This window comes from Carettochelys insculpta, chromosome 20, assembly GCF_033958435.1.
Source record: "Carettochelys insculpta isolate YL-2023 chromosome 20, ASM3395843v1, whole genome shotgun sequence".
NCBI classification, from domain to species: domain Eukaryota; kingdom Metazoa; phylum Chordata; order Testudines; family Carettochelyidae; genus Carettochelys; species Carettochelys insculpta.
Window position 1 is genome coordinate 24771972 of NC_134156.1, and position 18435 is coordinate 24790406.

General features: G+C 41.9%; 1 protein-coding gene across 5 annotated transcripts in view; it reads right to left on the bottom strand.

The window, feature by feature from the left end:
* RPTOR (regulatory associated protein of MTOR complex 1) overlaps positions 1-18435 on the bottom strand; it is a 256227-nt gene that overhangs the window by 121414 nt on the left and 116378 nt on the right. For all 5 annotated transcript variants that reach the window (XR_012648254.1, XM_075014603.1, XM_075014602.1 and 2 more), the window contains 2 exons: positions 11716-11816; positions 9574-9718 (listed from right to left, as the gene is read on the bottom strand). Coding sequence is in view for 4 of the 5 variants with exons in the window: in XM_075014603.1 (XP_074870704.1) it covers positions 9574-9718; positions 11716-11816 (246 nt within the window). In the remaining variant the exon portion in view is untranslated. The remainder of the gene's footprint in view (positions 1-9573; positions 9719-11715; positions 11817-18435) is intronic.

Sequence of the window (18435 nt, forward strand, 5' to 3'; positions counted from 1 at the left end):
AAGGGCATGTCTAAAATATGGGTGCTATAGAGGCACAGTAGTAGAGATCATACTTCCTGTAGGGATAGAAGAGGGCTTCTGTTTCTGTTCCCCTCTCCAAGCAGTTTCACATAGGTCAATGGGACAATTCATCCAGTGATCCACCTTTGTCTAAGATCAGCTGAACTATGGTGCCCAGGGAGCATTAAGTTTTTCAGAACCTTAAGCAACACAGCTAGGTGGATCTGAATGTAAAGTATATACCACGCCTCATGGATTGAGTTCCTCAAAGTCATTTTAGGTAAGGAGCACTAACACCTCTATAAAATTTGTCCAGAGCAGCCCCACGGAGTCAGATCTTGAGAGTTTTGAACACATTATCAGGAAGAACTTTACAGCATTTGGAATAAGATTCCAGCAGATTAAAGCCAAAATTACTTTTTAGTCATCTAAAAACAAATAATTCAAAATCAATGCAGCCACATCAGTCAATATTATTCAATCTTTTTGAAAAATGCAATTGCCAATATCCAATTTCAATATGACTGCCCTTCATAACACAGAGAGAGAGAGAGAGGGAGAGAGAGAGAGAGCCAGGATTGTATTACTTCCAATTGCTAAAAAGACACCAGCAAGTTATTTTCTAGCCTTTTATTTGTGTCTTTGCTTAGAGAATGAACCCACTTTGTAGGTTAAAAAAAATATTTCACTAAAAGGGCATTGTGGAGATCCAGAAAAAGAACAATAAAAGGACATAGGTGATTAAATGTGGGTGGGGAAACCAGAGAGATTTAGGTTTCACATCCAAGGATGTGATGAAGGTTTCAGTCTGCCAGGAGGGGAAAGGAAGACAGGCAATTTGTAGTTATACTCTCTGAACTAATCTTACACCTCAGCACACAAACAGGAAATAAATTGGAGAGCAGCAGGGGGACAGAGATGGGGGACATTCTCTTCTAGAAGTGATTCACGAGAGCCAATCCAAGATAACATTTTCTTCCTTCCGATCTTCCTAGGTGTCTTATGGGACTACTGTTTGCAAAGTGCTTTTGAAGATTAGTTTTTGCTATGCTAAGAACCAAAAGGGTTGAATAAGAGCTCCGCATTATGTTTCTCCCTACCCCCTTTTACTGCATTTTCTCATTATCCATTCTTGATTTCAACTGTGCTGAAGCCATGATGCAATAGCTCCAGCATGGTCTCCTAAAATAGCTGGGCATGGCCACATCTATGCATTATTCTAAATATGATTTCATGGTTTTAAGCTCCATTGAGCTGCCTCTTTTAGGACTGAGGCAAAGTTGGTATATCACCTCTTACCAGAGGCAAGTCTCCAGTTCTTTTCTGTGTACCATGGAGACCATGCAGTTGGAAATCTGCCTGATTTACTCAAAGTTAAAACGGACCTAGGAGATGGCCTTTGTAATTGCTGATAGGACTAAGCTCTGATGACCTCACTGATTAGATTATAGTAATGTTCAATAGAAGAACGATACAAGTTTTGAGCAGGAAGGGATGTTAGATTTTTCATATGCATTAGCTAGTTAGATAATTGATTAGATTTAAGAAGTGACTCACCTCTTTGGGGATACGACAGTCCCTTATTTTATTGCCCACTCAGCTGCACAAATGCAACGTGTGGCATGTACACTTACACTTCACTCAAGGAAACAAACAAGCTTTTTCGTAAAACCGAGAAGCTCATTTCAAATGTTTGGACTATGATTTTCAGCTGTAGCTCAACCCAGCCACTAATTTGACAGGTCTGTACTGTGCACCTCAAATGAATCACACATGAAAATGTTTCTTAGATATTAAACTATTGTTTGTCTTAGGGGTCCACATCCCTTCTCAGTATAGACTAGAGTCACACTTTAAAGAAGGGAGTAGGAGTGGGAGTAGATTGACAGTATCACTTCCCATGCTCTGCTGCCATGCAACCTAATTAAATAAACTAATGTCACTAAAATTGCTTGTTTTCTACAATCTTTAGAGAAGGAGAAAGATGTCCAAACTTCAAATATTTAGAGGACAGTCTTGTCTCTCTACCAATGACTTTGGGTAACATGTATTTTCCAGTTCCTCACTAGTCTGACATTTGGCTCAGTTTACTCAGTTGAAAACTATGCCAACAGGAAAAAGCATTTTTTTATGAAACCTGCAATGGAGTAGACATGCCTAGGGAAGAAGTCTACAAAGGAAGACATCTAACTGTTTGTAACACCTCCAGCCTCAGTGATCAATCAATTCACCAAGGCACCCTCATTGGAAATACAAAATTTATTACTTTGAAGAAATTCAGAAATTGAGGAAAACAGCATGGATCCCCCTTAATTCTACATCAAAAAGCAAACAAGACAGAGCTCCCTGGATTCTGTCATTAACATTCCCGTCCCTTGAAGGAAGGTTCATGTGTTTTATTTTATATTTTAACTTCTATTTTGTTTATAAATGCATTTTTCCCCCTCTTCATTCTAATGTTGATTTCAATACACTAGGAACATTCTAAACTTTAAAATAATTTACCCTGATGTCTTCCAGCTGCCTTTAATCTGGGTTTCCTGAAGTGCTCCAAAGTTTGGGCTGGTAAGGAAGGAATGGAAAGCACAGAGCACCTAGATTTGCTTAAAAACATTTTATTATGTGAGACAATAAAATGTTCCATGTTGGAAGCCTAGACTAATACTTTACCAACATAAACAACAGTTACGGAGACCCACCTCAGTATTTCTTCACCCACATGTACTGCAGTAGTTGTAAGATCATGATGCCAGAACTTAATACATTTAGCTTTAATTTTCTAGGCTGAGTCAGTCTGCCTTATGCTTTTGATCCTCATATCTCATTTTTGGTAAATTACTGGTGTCTCATTAATGTGCATTCTCTTTCTGTGGAAAAAGCTGGTATTGGAGTGCATTCTGCCACAAGGAATAAAAAAGTACTGGGCTCCTTCCTATTAGATAGGGAGCTGATGATTTTCTGGGAAACTGCTGAAGCCATTTGAGTTTTAGCCACCTGGGTTCTGGGGACTAACACAAATGCATTTGATTAAATTGTACATTCCTGTCACTGAAGAATTTCTGCCTGTACCAACTACGTTGAACATAATTGTTTCAATTTTTTTCATCTACAACTCAGTAGCATGTCCTATTTGACTGAGTTCAGATCTTAGAGCACTGAGCCTGCTCTAGGGAAGGCAAGAGGTCAGCGGCTCAGACACATGTATTTTTGAAAACATCTACTGCTTTAAAATCTTTGGTAAATATTTGGATGCTCATTCACATGAGGGTCTGATAGTTTTAGGGACAGCAATATGCCACCTTCCTCTTCCCAGCCAATGAATCTTAATTCTGACCTCAACCTATGCACTATCTGGGGGGGTAACTTTCTGATAGTGACTCTAATGATGGGGTAGAGAGCAAAAACTCACATCAATGCGAATCCACTGAAGCCTGCAAAAAGCTAACACGGTGTAGCCAAATGCCCTCATAAATCCTTCGGTCATTTTGCTCTTGCTAAGAAGTTTAAGATTTTTCCATGCTTCTATAAGAAGAGTTCTACTTAAATCCATTAGTGAGGAAAACTGCAGATTTGCATTTTTTTTACAATACTTCCGACAGCATCCAAAGAATCTTCCTCCTCACCTGCTATTAGCATTTTAAAGGATGGTTTTCTTTTCAGTTAGGATTTCATGCTTGGTATATTTACTATAGCAATATTTCTATTACCATTGTAAGCACATCACTGCCATAGTATAATAAAGGTATCTTGTTTTAATAAATGGCCCATGTTACACATTAGGAAATGTATCTAATACATATCAGAGAAGTAGCCGTGTTAGTCTGTAGCTTTGAGAACAAGAAGTCGTGTGGCACCTTATAGACTAACAGATATTTTGGAGCATAAGCTTTCGTGGGCAAAGACACTTCGTCAGATGCACGAGTGGAAGGGTGGTTTCAGAGGGGTATTTAAAGAGTGGGGTCCCAGTAAGAGGCAGGGCCAGAGCTGACAAGGTCTATTCAGCAAGGTGGAAATGGCCCAGTATCAACAGCACTTATCAAAAGAGGAAAACACAAGTCAGATCAGACAGGGGAATGTGAGCCATTGTCAGAATCTAATGGGGAGATATTAGCACCCAGAGCAGAGAAACTGCCTTTGTAAGCTGCGAGCCACTCCCAGTCTCTGTTTAATCCATGTTTAATGGAGTCAAATTTGCAAATAAATTGCAGCTCAGAGATTTCTCTCTCCATTTGATTTTTACAAGTTTTTTGTTTCAGGACTGTCACCCTTAAATCTGCCATTGAGTGTCCTGGGAGATTGAAGTGCTCTCCCACAGGCTTCTGTACATTACCATTCCTGATGTCTGATTTATGTCCATTTATTCTTTTACGGAGAGACTGTCCAGTTTGGCCAATGTAAATTGCAGTGGGGCATTGCTGGCACACGATGGCATATATTATATTAGTAGATGTGCAGGTAAAGGAGCCCCTGATGGTATAGTTGGTGTTAGGTCCTGCGATGATGTCACTGGTGTAGATATGTGAGCAGAGTTGGCAGCGAGGACTGTTGCAGGGGCTGATTTCAGGCCTAGAGTCACTGGTTTGTGGTATGTATGTAATACATAGTTACCATAATTAAAACTTGCTGCTGGTGATCACAATGTATAGACTACAATCTATAGCCAGGGACCCACACACAGGGAAGACAAAAAAATCTCTTCTTCCCTGCATGCACCACAGACAATAAAACTGGGCTTTGAATTGGACAGCCCCTCAATGAATATTGCTACTACTTGTACTGCAGTAGCGACAACAGGATGCACTCAAGCCCAGTGTCCCATCGTGTCTGCCACTCTACACAGTAAGAGAAAGCCCACGCCCTGAGGAGCTTACAGGCTAAATAGACGGAGGGAGATAGGCTTGTAGTTTGACGAGACACACAGAGAAGTTAAAGTCACACGTTTAGGGCTGCATATAGTCAGTGGCAGAGATGGGGACAGAAGAGGAAGTAACACCTTGTGCAGTAACGATGACTCTTTGAGAGGTGTCCCCCGTGGGGAGCTCCACTGTAGGTAGATGTATCAGAGGTGTAGCTGTGTTAGTTTGTGTCCGCAAAAATGACTAGAAGTCCTGTGGCACCTTACAGACTAACAGATATTTTGGGGCATAAACTTGCGTGGGCAAAGACCTATTTCGTCAGATGCAGGTAGATGTAAGGGAGCTATACACCCCTGCACCTCTAATCGCAGATTTTTGGTAGCAATGTCCATTAAGCCTGCACATGTGCTCTCCCTCCCTTGGGGTCTGCCTCAGGGCTGTCTAGCATTCCACGGGTAAAAGCCCCTCACTTCCTTCTCCACCAGACCCCTATAGAGAACTCCAAAGTAGAGGGGAGGAGGGTGAGTTGTGGAGCGCCCATGGAAAGACATCTTTTTCTTTTCTTCATCTGACAAAGAAAAACAACTAGTCTTCTAAATGGCCATGGAGAGAAAGAGAGAGAAAGAAGGCTCCCAAACAGGAAAAACTAAAATTCTGTCTATTTTGCTTTCTTTCCATTTTAAAAAAAAAAAATAAACAAACTGCTAAGAGAGTTAAAAACTGAAACCCTATGTATCTTAAACTACTAAGGAGAACAAAGAAACCAAAACAGCTACTATTTATGCTAAATGATACAGATAAGGACAACTGTGTGAGGCCAAAGTAGGTGAAGAAGGAAGTGTTGAGTGCTAGATAGTCTCAAGGTAGACCTCATGGGCATGGCTCAATAGACACTGCTACTAAAAATCTCTGATTAGAGGTGCAGGGGCGCACATACCTCTACAGTGGAGCACCCACAGGGGCACTATTCAAAAAAGAGGGCAGGTTTCCTGAGAACAAAGTTCAATGCCCTGTTACGGACCAGCAGACCCAGGAAACATGGCTTGCCCTATGGTCCAATCCCCAGGATAGAAGATGAGATTTAGAAGTCAGAAAGCAAAGGTCCAAGGAATTAAGACTGCTGACTTAACTGGTCACAGAGAATTTACTTTCACAGGATTAAGACTGGAGAGAGTGATGCTCATTTCTATAGTAACAGAGAGGTGGCTGTGTTAGTCTGCACTCCAACACAACAAAGCAGCAGAAATGTAGCACTTTAAAGACTAACAAAATGATTTATTTGGTGAAGAGCTTTCATGGGACAGACCCACTTCATCAAATTAATCATTGCTATAGACATCTCTAATGTGACTGGCAAGCTGGTGACTATTTTCAGAATAGAGTTAATCTATTCAGGATCCTCAAATAATGTGAAATGTGAGCATGGTATAGAGAAAAACATTAGACAGAAGTTAAATATATATTAAAAATATGGGGCACAAGGGTCTACATGTAACTTCTAAAAATAGACAGCCATAATTATTCATGAGATCAAGTGATGCTCAAGTCAAGAGAGAAAACATTTCACAGCTTCTGAACATTCCTGCCATGTACTCACAGTTGAGCAGTGCACTGTCACAATATCTTGTCAACTGCCTCATGGTTTTCAATCAGTAAGTGCAGCAGAAACAACAAGGTGCTGGACCCAGCTCCAGAACACTAATTGGAAGGGCAATAAAAAGAAGGGAATCCTGAGACCCAGCTTGGGTTTTGGTAGCCCGTTTATGTCAAAACCAGGAAGCTGTTGGAATCAAAAGAGACAGGACATTTTCTCTTCTTTCCATTCTTATGCTGATTGTGAAGATGTTTCCAGTAACTGAAGCAGAGTCACCAGGCATGACGTAGGGAATCTTTACTGTACAGTTACCCAGTGTTTCTCAGAAAGAGGGGAGGAGAAACAGTAGTGCAGAGTTCAGAATCTCTTCAGTGTATCTTACTGTAATCACTGAATCACTAAAATTACTTAGGCCCTCTGGATGGACAGCCCCAGAGCACATCCGATGGTGAGCCCCAGAGCATATCCTAATGGTTTAAAAGAGTACCTGAGGGGATGAAAGGATGTGGAGAAAAAAGAGGAAATATCTGTGATTCAGTATTACTCATGCAGTACCAATAGGGACTCCTTTTCATAGCTTGCTTGTATCTCCCTACGCACAGCTAACAAACAGATGAAAACTCGACTCTTTTATATGTACTTGCCACTTTGTACTTTCCCAGTGAGACTGTCCCATTACGTTTCTTCACATCTGAAATGCAAGGTAAATTATAACACATTTCAGTACAGCTGATGGCACGGTAGCAACGTACGTTTTAACAGACAGCTGTGTAAAGTGTGATGGTAAAATTATTGCTTCTCCAGCCAGCTAGGTAGAGGGACATGTACAGTGTGTGGCATGTGTTCCGTCTTTACCCAGTGGCTGGGGATATGATAATGTGCAGGACAAGTGGTATCTATGGTGAGAAGAGAGTGGGGCAGTCACCCACAATTGCTGGGTATGGAAGAAAGCAGATGAAGTAAGAAGATCAGCATCTCGAGGAAAGAGGAAGAACCTGAACTACTCTGAAATATACAGGAAAGCTAACCAGCATGTTTTAAACTATGGATTTCATGGGGCAGAGGCACAGTGTCTGCTTGCCTGAGCATGGATGTGTGGAAATAACAGGAAGCAGCAGCAGCACCCAAGCAGCAAACATAAGCGAAAAGAAAAAAAGAGTACTGAGGGGAAGGCAAAAAAGAAAAACGTTTAAGTAAGGTCCTTTAGAAACACAGATTGATGCACTGAAGGACTAAGGGTCTGAGCTCATTATCCATTTACATATTATAGCAGACTCTATTGGTTTCTTGCTGATCAAATCACTATGGATGACAGTGCAGCCAGTATCTGCCAGGTGCAAAAACCTGTGAAAAGCCCACAGCAGAGTGCCGACCAGTGCACATTTGCTTTCTGTTATTCATAGGTCTCTATCACCCTGTAATGTTAGTTTTGGTTCTTTCCTTCACCACATTTTCTGGATTAAACAACAGGTGCAATGATCTGCTTCTATAGGAAAAGGAAAAACAAAAGAAAAGCAGATACAAGTTTCAAAATACATCCCTGTGCAGCAAGGCCTAGGGAGGCTCAACTATCTAGTGAGTTATAACATGCGGCAGGGAGTCAGGACCTTGTTCCCTTCCTTTCCCTGCAGCTGACATGCTATGCAACTAAACCAGTCACTTTTGCAGAGCCTTGGTATCTTCTCTAGTTTACAGATGGATTGTAAGGCTTAAAGTCTATGATGTGTTAAGAGAGATCAGGATAAAAGAGGCTGTACATGGCCACAGGATTACTTTTTAGAAAATCTTTAATTAGACATGAAACTAGCATTTCTCAAACTGTTAAGTTACTAAGCCTCCTCAGACAAATAAGAAAGAGACTTCCTTGACCTGAATTTTATTTTAAATGGTACCTTTCTGGAAGAATATTGAAAATATGCATCCAGGAGCTGTCTGTTCTTTTCTCCCATGCTGGGCTGCTACCATCTGGCAGTCAGCGGAAGCATACATGATGACTCTTTTCCTAAGGAAGCTCTGCTTTTGCTAAATACTAAGTAAAAATGACAATAATAATCTCTCTTATTTAGCACTTTTCATCCACAAATCTCAAAACCCTTTACACAAAAAGTCAATCTCTTTATCCCATTTTACAGATGGGGAAACTGAGGCACAAAAGATAGGACTTGCCCGTGGTCATCCAGTAGGTCAGCGGAAAAGTCTGAAATAAAATGTAGATTCTCCTGAGTTCCAATCCAGGGCTCGACCCACTGGGCCACACTGCCTCACAGAAGAACTCCAGAAAGAAGCCAGAAAACACAGGAGCTCACACTCTCTACTAATGAGCATGGTATAAGTGTCTTGATAAATTTGTTTATATACCTCTGCCCATATTTAAAAAAAACAAAAACATGCAAATCGTCTATCCGTATATGCACTGTCCTTTGAGGCAACAACCAGGCACAGTAACACAGATGAGCGCTCACTCAGTTTGGTTCTCTGTCTTCTGTGCCCAAACATCCTGTTTGCTTCCGCACCATGCCGAGAAGCCAACTTCATTGAGCTATGTCCAATGACAAACGTTTTTCCTCAGAAGTTCCTTCAATTTAAAAACATATGAGCAACTACGGCTATTTCTGCCAATGTGCATTTCTCATAAGTCATCCTCTTTTTTTTTTTTTTAACTAATTAAAACAAATTTATGTTATCAGCAAACTTGTAATCACTATCTACTTCTTCCTCCAAATGATTAATGAATGTATTTAACAATGATCCCAGTACTGAACTATTAATTCTCCCCATTACAATCACAGGCAACAAGCTTTCCAGCACCACAGAAAGGTAGCTGATGCTCCTTTGTCTCTCTACTTGGGCTGAAATGTTACTCAGCTGAAGTGGAGCTTCTGTATTGGGGAATTACATCAGAATTATATTAATGGGGTGCCACGCACAAAGGGAAGAAATACATTTGGAGATAGGCATTACTTTGCCACATATGCTTCCATTTCTGAGTGACTGGTTTAATCACGAAAGTGCTGCACAGATTCAAGTGATGACAACCTTGTATGACAGCAGCTATTGAAGTCTCCTACAAGACATTTGTACAAAGCCTTCAAAGCAAGAGGTGCCCTACTGGCAGTGACTTACCACATCGCATGCATATAGGTTGGAGGTAGACGTGGGCTGCTGACAGGGGTACAGTTGTAAGACCTCATAATCCTTTCTGCCAACAGGAAATTACGAAATAAGCTGGCCACCAGCAGGTCCTGTCTGAAGAGCTTCTGGAAGAGATCTGCAGAGAGATAATGTGTGTGACAGGGGCACCCTCAGTGATCTGTAGGAAGCATTTCGTACCAGCAGATACATACACAGAGGACAGAAAGTCACAGTTGGAAGTGGGCAAAGATTTTTCACTGAAAAATGCAGTTATGGTTGACCTGAAACGATCTGTGAATTGGAAATTAATTTGCTTAATAGTGTCAGTCAGAAAAAAAGAAATTCAGGCTAAGTTCACAAAACAAAGAAATGAGATGGGACGGTGGGAGAGCCTACCCTTACAACTTTTGGCCCAGTGGTTAAAGGATTCACCTGGGATATAGAGAACCTAGGTTTGAATTCCTGCTCTGGGGCAAGGATTTGAATTCAGGTCCCATCCAATGCTCCCTCTCATGTTTTCCATCCACGTGCAAAATAAATTTTTATGAACACTGAGGCATGTGCAAATGTGCACATCCAGCAGAAACCAAAAACCTATCTGTGGATGTTCTGCTAAAGATCTGGCCAGGATCTGAATCTTTCCTGAGTGGCCACACAAGCATACGTCTTACAGGGAACACCAGTCCCATCACAAACTGAGTACCCTACAACCACCAAGTGTCTCTCTGTCTCTCCCGTGAAGCTATGTGTGGGCTCTTTGTACTAAATACTAACCAGAACAGGGATTTGAACCCACGCCTCCCAAGAGTTTGCCTTAACCAGGAGGCTACAGCACCATTTTCATTCTCTCTTTGGCCCAATGACCATTAAATAAGGTGACCATACCTCTCCAGCCAAATATGGGACACGGGGGTATCACGGCTGAAACAGGATGGATGGTCACCTTACCTGGGAGGCAGGTGGTGGCTGCCACCATGCTGGAGCGGCTTCATGGGGCAGCTGCAGTTCTCGGCTGCTCCATTAGTTTGGAGCACAGGGAATGGGGCTGCTGTCCCACCAGCAAAGCTCCCAGCTTCCATCAGCTGCAGGAAGCCGGGCAGGAGCTGCACTGATCCATCTCCCACCAGCCAGGGGAAGCCAGGTGGCAGCTGCACGGGTCTGGCTCTCAGCTTCCCCAACTAGGGGAAGTTAGGTGGCAGCTGCGCCACCATGTGGGTCAGGCCCCTGGCTGCCCCAGCCAGGAGAAGCCGGGCAGCAGCCACACACGTTTGGCTCCCAGGGAAAGCCAGGAGGCAGCCATGTGGGTCTGGTTCCCCCAGCCAGGAGAAGCCGGGCAGCAGCCACACCGGCCTGGTGCCCCCAGCCGAAGGAAGCTGGGCAGCAGCCACGCAGGTCTGTCTCCCAGCTCCCCCAGCCACAGGGGAGCCAGAACCAGTGGCTGCCACTTGCTAAAAAAGCAGAATATGGGGCAATTAGCCTCTTTTGCAAAACAAATCAGGATGCCGAGATGGCACCCGAAATACGGGGCCCAGGACGGGATGGATGGTCACCCTACTTTTAAAGTACTTTATACAAAATGGAATCATTTTAAACAGGATAGATGCAGAGATTCCCAATTGAGAATATGCTATAGCATGGCGGCTAGGGCCCTCGCTTTGAAAGATCAAAGCTAAAGTCACTCTAGCCCTTTACAAATGCCCCAAAATAAAACATTTCTGGCTGAATTATACATTTACTTTGACCCAAAATTGACTTTTTCAGCTGGTCAACAATTTTTTGGAATTTTCTAATTCAGTTTGACCATCAATGAAATTTTTCCTGAATGTTTCAGAATGTCCAACAAATGAAAAAAAATCAGGTATTCATCCAGCTTTAGGGCTACTATTCCCTCTTTTCACTTAGAAAATGAAGACTTTCTGCCTTGTGGTTTGTTTTCCTTCTCCTGGGCATGGACTTTTTCATCTGGTGTCTCACTATAGCTCATGTTTTCTCCACCTCTTTTGTAATCAGGCTCTCTCTTTTTTCTTGTTTTATTAATCCTTTCATCTAGCGCACCCCCCCTGCCCCCACCCAAACAGGTAGCACTTGTTCCTAGTGAAAATGTGGACTGTTAATTGTCAGAGAGAGTCCTACCTCTGGGCAGGACATTCCACGCAATAGTGTCTGTGATTGCTGTGAAGATCCAATTCAGTTCTCCCAGAGGAGTCCTCCTGTCATTCAGTCTGCCAGGAATCCTGTAAAAGAGAGATTTTCATTATGATACCCTAACCCTATATCTCCCTCTCTATCCATCTGTCTTTAGAAAGAGAGAGAGAGGCATGCATGCACTTACATCGCAGGCCACAGGAGTCACAGTACTGATGCTCTAACATTACTAAATGAAGTTGTTTTGTCCCTCCATACACACCTCCTCAATTTCCTTGTTTCATTAGGAACTTTCTTCCATGTATTAGTTTATCTCATATTTTTCCCCTAATTCAGTTTGCTACTTTCTGCCTTTCTATCACCTGAACTATACAAATTAATGGAAAATGTCCTCGGAGCCTTAGAGCAGGGATGAGCAAACTTTACATGGCGGGCCCTACTTTTCATCCCTTCAGTTAACAGCCTCCCTACCCCCACACACCTGTCTAATGCAATCCAAACTGATAGAAATTTTGGTTATAATGTTTGTATGGAAAAAAAATATAATAAAATCTTTCAGCAGGTGTAAGGAAATAAGTTTGTCAAATGCAAAAACTTTATTAAATGATACAGAAATGTGAACACACAAACACAAAAACAGTAACAGATTTTAATATTTTTAATTAGATTGATGAGCCTGAGACCCAGCAGCTGACTGTGTTGTGTCCCTCTTACAGAAGTTCACCTTGCCCCTGAAGAGGCCTGCCCCCCAACTCTAGGGTAACATACAAAACCCCATTACAAGTGGAGGCAATGACTTTTACCACCACTTTGGCTGCATTTGAGTGCTGCTGTCTTTTAGTAGTCATTCTACCTGTTCTAAATAAGCCAAATCCTGACTTTTAGAGTACAGATGATCTCAGGTTGTCATGCACAGACATGTGACTCCTTCTAGCTTTAACTATGTGCTTCTTGCTTTCAAAGTAAAATACTCAGTATTAAAGTTTTCTGTCTCTGATATTTAATATTCTGTGACAAGAGAAATTACCTTTCCCTAAAGGGTCACGAGCATTGCTAATAAAATACGGAGGGAGATGATTAAACAGCAGCTTTTACTACTGCAGCTGCAAGCTGTTCTCTGGCCTACGTGGTGTCAGTCCACTTGGTTAACATTCACATCCCTTCCAGCTTAGGGATATGAAGTTCAGTCCCATCTCTACAAACAGAAGGATCTTGTCAGCAATACATGCAGGGAATCTACATCACGGTGTCATGTTAAAAGTGCTGAGGAACCAATTTTTCAATTTTGTTATGTTTTCGAATGGAGAAAAAGGGTCACTGATCAATACGCAGCATGGCAGCCTTCCAAACAGTGATCTATTGCTCACATTTCTCCTGTCTGGGGAGACTCTGGAAAACGGCAATACCAGGGATTCTCACTGTTTGGTGTTTGGGGTGTAAGAAATCAAATCAAATCTCTGCAAATGCTGATTCTCTTTCAAGAAAGTAAATCTTAACAGCAGCTCAGGGTAAGATTAGCAATTGACAAAGCAGACAATGATTCCAAAATTAGTTTACAGGAGATTGTGATAAATAGCATGTGTATTCTACACATGCAGTACTTAATATGGCATATATTACCTCTAAGTCCCTCCCCCCCGGGTGAGGTAGAGTTTGGTAGGGTAGAACCAACGTGTAGCTAGAATAAAGATGAGACAAACTATATAGCTTTGCATACATGTAGCTCCTGGCTCCAGCTATACTTAGTTGCTCAGTGAAATGACAGGATACTACTTCCAAAACACTTTTTTGTCTAGCTTGGGACCAGCCCCATATACGAGCTTCAAGAATACTAATTTTATATTTTACCCCTTACCTTAACCCAAGCCTCAAGCTTCCTAAATTTAGGAATTAATAGCTTTGCACATGAAATTTGCACATGACACCAAGGTTGGGGGGAGTGGTAAACAATAATACAGACAGGGCAGTCATTCAGAACAAATCTAGATTGCCTGGAAAGCTGGGATCATTTAAAAGTGTGTTGCTGAATGCAAAAATCATACATCTAGGAAGAAAAAACACAAGACATAGAGAAAAGGGAACTATACCCTGGAAAGCACAAACTCTGAAACAGATTAAGAGCTCACAGCCAAGTGAGTTGACAGACTCGCTGGGCCCCTGGGCAAGGGGAGGGCCAGCTCCGGGCTCCTGGAAGGGGCAGGGCATCAGGTGGAAAGGGTGAGACTGGACAGCTGGCCCTCAGCACTGCATGGATTGCAGTGCCCAATCCCATCCCCAGCACCATCTGAAGAGCACTGCACTGGGGCTCTTCAGTGTGCCACATGGGGCTCCAATGGCAATTTAAAGGGCCCTATGGGCTCCAGCTGCTACTGCAGTAGTGGCAGCAGTGGCTGGGAGCCCTGTGTCCTTATCAATTGCCAGACCCTGTGGCAACTGTCCTCCTCCTGACCCTGACCATCCCTCCCCTCTGATCATCCCTAGGCAGGCTTGCCCACAACAGATGCTGTAGCAAAGAAAAATAATATGACTCTTGGCTGTAGAAAGCGGGGAGTCAGGTCGGGAAGTCGTTCTGTCTCTGTGGCACTGATGAGACCAGTACTGGAATACTATGTCCACTTCAGAGGTGAAGATTTTTAAATAGGATGTTGACAAACTGGAAAGGGTTCACAGGAAAAAAAAAAAAAAAAAAACCACAAAAAGCTGACTATAAAGCCGGAAAAAATGTTTCGCCGTGAGAGTCTTTAAGAGCACAATCTCTTCCGTTTATCATAAAAAGCACAGGTGTCATGAACGCTGTCTCTAGGTAGCTCCAAAAGGAGAAAATGGCAGGCACTGAACAACTCTTCACCTCAGAAAGGGCTAACAAGAATCAGTGGTTGAAAGTTACAGCCAGAACAATTCCAACTAGAAATACATTTTTTTAAACCTTGAGGCTGATTAACTCCCAGAGATGTAGTGAACTTTCAATTTCTTCATGTCTTCAATTCAAGACTGGACACACAGATGTAGGTTTTACTCCAAAAGCTTTTTCAGAGATCCAGAAGCCCCTGCTCACTGGCAGATACCAATCAATGAAAACTCGCCTGGTGTGTAATAGCACTGCCCCAGTGCATGTTTCAGGTTTAGAAGAAAGGGAGCGTTCAGGCCTTCTCCCCACAACAACAAACAGAAGCTCCACATTTCCAGACTCAGCTCTTGGGCACCATGACCTCCTGTTGCAGTTCCCCAAACTTATCCTATCCAAAGACTCGACGGACAAGATGCCAAGAGTTTGAGAGCTGCACTTAAAGTACGAAGCACACTGCCACCACTCCTCTGCAATACGGCAGCGTGGCCCCAGAAACTACCAGTCACAGCATACAAAGCTCCATATGTGATTCAGCTGACCAGACCATAATGCACACTGCCTGGGACCCAAAGTCTGTGCACTGCTGGGTGAAAAAGGAGCAAGTGGGGAATGTTTTTGGATCCCTCATTGTTCCTTATCAATTCTATCTTCAGCTCCTTTCCCAGAACTAATCTGCTTCCTCATCAAAACAAAAAGCCATTGATAGGCATTTCCAACTCTCCCTTTACTGCTCAAATGCTAGCTCAGAGCTAAGACAATCTGGTACTCTCAGCCAAAAGTATCAGCAGCTATGATAAGCAGACTTCAAAATGTACAACCATCTCAGTAAGATGTGTGAATGGTGAAGTAACAGTCTAGCATTATGCATAAAAGTAACATGTGCTCCAATGTGTCTTTTTGGTGTATAATAAAAAAGCAGATAACAGAAGAGTTTGGCACTTTTCAGCTTAAGGTGAGACAGCCAAGTGCTTTTCTCTTCCATATAAATCTCCGTATTGTACTATTACAGCACAATAATCACTGCAACCACCCCTGGAATGAACCAATTAGACATCTCACACAGACACTCTTCAGACTTGAACTTTTTTATCTTTGTTGTTTATAAAAGCATGAAAAAACAAATGTTTTTATCCCAAGCAATTATGTCCTGTCATTCAGCAAACAGAAAGCTTCCTCCTCTTCTACACAGAGAATGTTCTAAAACACAAAGGAATTCAAGCAAATACAACATTTCAGGAGTGGACAAACTTACTGACCCTCTGCGCTACATACAGTAATCTTCACACATCTGACAGTAGCAAGATACACACAATCTTTCAATATGCATTTTTAAAAACACTAGCAGGGTCCACCCCTTTGCAGCAGTTACCAAGCTGGTGACTTGCTGGCAGGTCCAGGCCTGGGGACCCAGCTGGGGCTGGGGAGATCCCAGCAGCCCGGTGGCCGGCAGCAATTCTCAAATCTCATATGCTAAACAAAGATCAATTTGATAATACAGATAATTAATCAGCCAAAAATTGAACAAATTGATCACCATCTAACCCAAGAAACTCAATCAACCCACCATGAAATTCAGCAGTATCAGCCTGCACCCATTACTTATGGGATCTGTTGCCTAACACTACAAAACTGAAGATGGAATAAAAGGCTGAAGGAAAAGTAAAGCATTTCTTATTTCCTTTCTCACAGTTTTACAATAAAATTAAAAATTAATTGCTTACATTAAATAGTCTCATTTCCATCTCCCTTCAGAAATGCGAGTTAGTTTTCATTTGGTTTATTTTTGTAGAGTTCAACTGAATAAGCAGATTTTCTTTAGACTTGAGTACCTTAATTGTTTTTTAGATAAAACAATGTACAGAGGTTTTCAGGGTATTTGCCTGCATGCTGAAGCAAATCTTTCAAGGCAACCCTTTGACCACAATATTAAAAATGCTTTCTACCTTTTTTGGGTATGTGGACACTAAAATAAACAAACATGGCATGAGCAGAGGGCAGCAAAGCTCCACAAGGAGTTTGTCTCATGTGGGACTTTGCTTCCACCTGGGTTTCACTTCTCCAGATGTCTTTCATAATACTTTTTAACAACCACTGGAGAGCCCTTGACATTAAGCAGACTTTATTTCTAAATCAGGAGTGGTGGGGGGGAGTAAGGCCAGATTTGCCTCAGCTGTTGGCTGTGATTTAACATTTCTCGCTACAGCATCCATTGCTTCTTTCATCAACTATTCCGCAGTCACCTTTACAAAACTCTAAATCACTGCAGCATACTGTGAAAAGTAAGGACTATGAAATGTCAAGGTCACTGAACTTGTGCCAGGTGCAACTGCCATTGTCCTCAGAAATTTAGCAAAATCCTGTGAGTCAATTTAATGACAAAGAAAACATTTACTTCAAAGAAAGCCAGGTTTCCTCCCCTCAGTTGGATGAACATTTCACCACATTAACTTCATTATTGGACACCTAATGTACATGAAATTGAGATGTATATTACAATGGATGGTTTGTGTGTTATATCAAGATAGTAGAGTTGATATTCTCTGAAGCATTCATAAGTAGTGAAAAGGAAACCTCAAAGTTGGGATGATTATCCAAGCCTTGTGAACTTGCTCCACTAAGTCCTCAGCCCAGTTTTCTCCTGCCACTAGTATAACCACTGATTCCGTTCCTGCCTGTCTTTTAAGCTCTTGGGATTGTGGTGAAACAGCAACTATTGCAGTTCACATTCATAAGTTGCTTAATATTTGCAAGCTCCCTGGAGCTTGCCTGTTACTTGTGTCTCAAAGAAAAACATGAGGGAAAGTCCAAAGGACACTCACGTCCCAGATCTTGCCGTGTAAGTAATGCAGCTAGCGCTTGAATGATTAGATCAAAGGGAGCATTTCTCTCATAAATGACAATTACGCAGCTTATACAACAAGAACAGGGCTCTACCTAATTTGGCAAATTCCTGAAACCTCTCCCACCTGCTTGAGACAGTCATAAGAATTAAAATTCTGACAGCATTTATCCTGCAATGTTCTTAAACTTTGCGTCTTTGTTTTCAGTCCTGCCATCTATCTTTATTAAGTAATGGAACACTGTTGCCATGAAAATCATCTTCTCGAATGTGATCTTCACCTTGCATACACAACAAGTTTTTGTAGTACGCCACAGCCTGGCGTGCTCTAACAATGGTGATAAGACTAAGTGCTTCATTTCAACATGAAATTATTTATTTGCCAAACAAAAACCTTCTAGACATCATTCTTAAAATCAAAGCCTCCCACCTCCCCAATTCAAGAACTAACTTTGGGGCTGCGAACTTCCTGCTTTGCTCCAAAATTTGCAGTCTTCAACAGTGAAATAAGAATTATATTCCCTCCTGGGTCAATATTACTTTCCCACTGTTTCTCTACCTCTCCTACACACCATGGAGTGTTTGTATTTGGTGTGTTCTTGACTTTTTTAGATGGCAAGATCTTTGGAACAAGGATCTCATTGCCTTATAGAGCAAGTCACACTACATGTGCCATCAGTAATACCTCTTTCCTGTATAGTGAGATATATACACCACTGGCTGAGGAGGTACAGGTGGGAAACAAAATAAAAATACCCAAACCTGTCTGAGCATTGTTTCTTTGATCATAATTAACAGACCAAGTTAGAATGGATTACAAAATTATGCTGTGCCTATTCTTTAAAAGAATCCTGTTTAGTGTAGTTTGGCTTAACAGCAACAATTTTGTTTCTTTAAAAATACACAGAGCTGATGCCTCTCGTATCAAAATGTGGACAGGTCTAACCCTCCTGACACTTTCAGCTGGAATGAAAGAATGTCACTGTTAATGGCTACTGGGCGAATGTGGCAAATGGTGGAT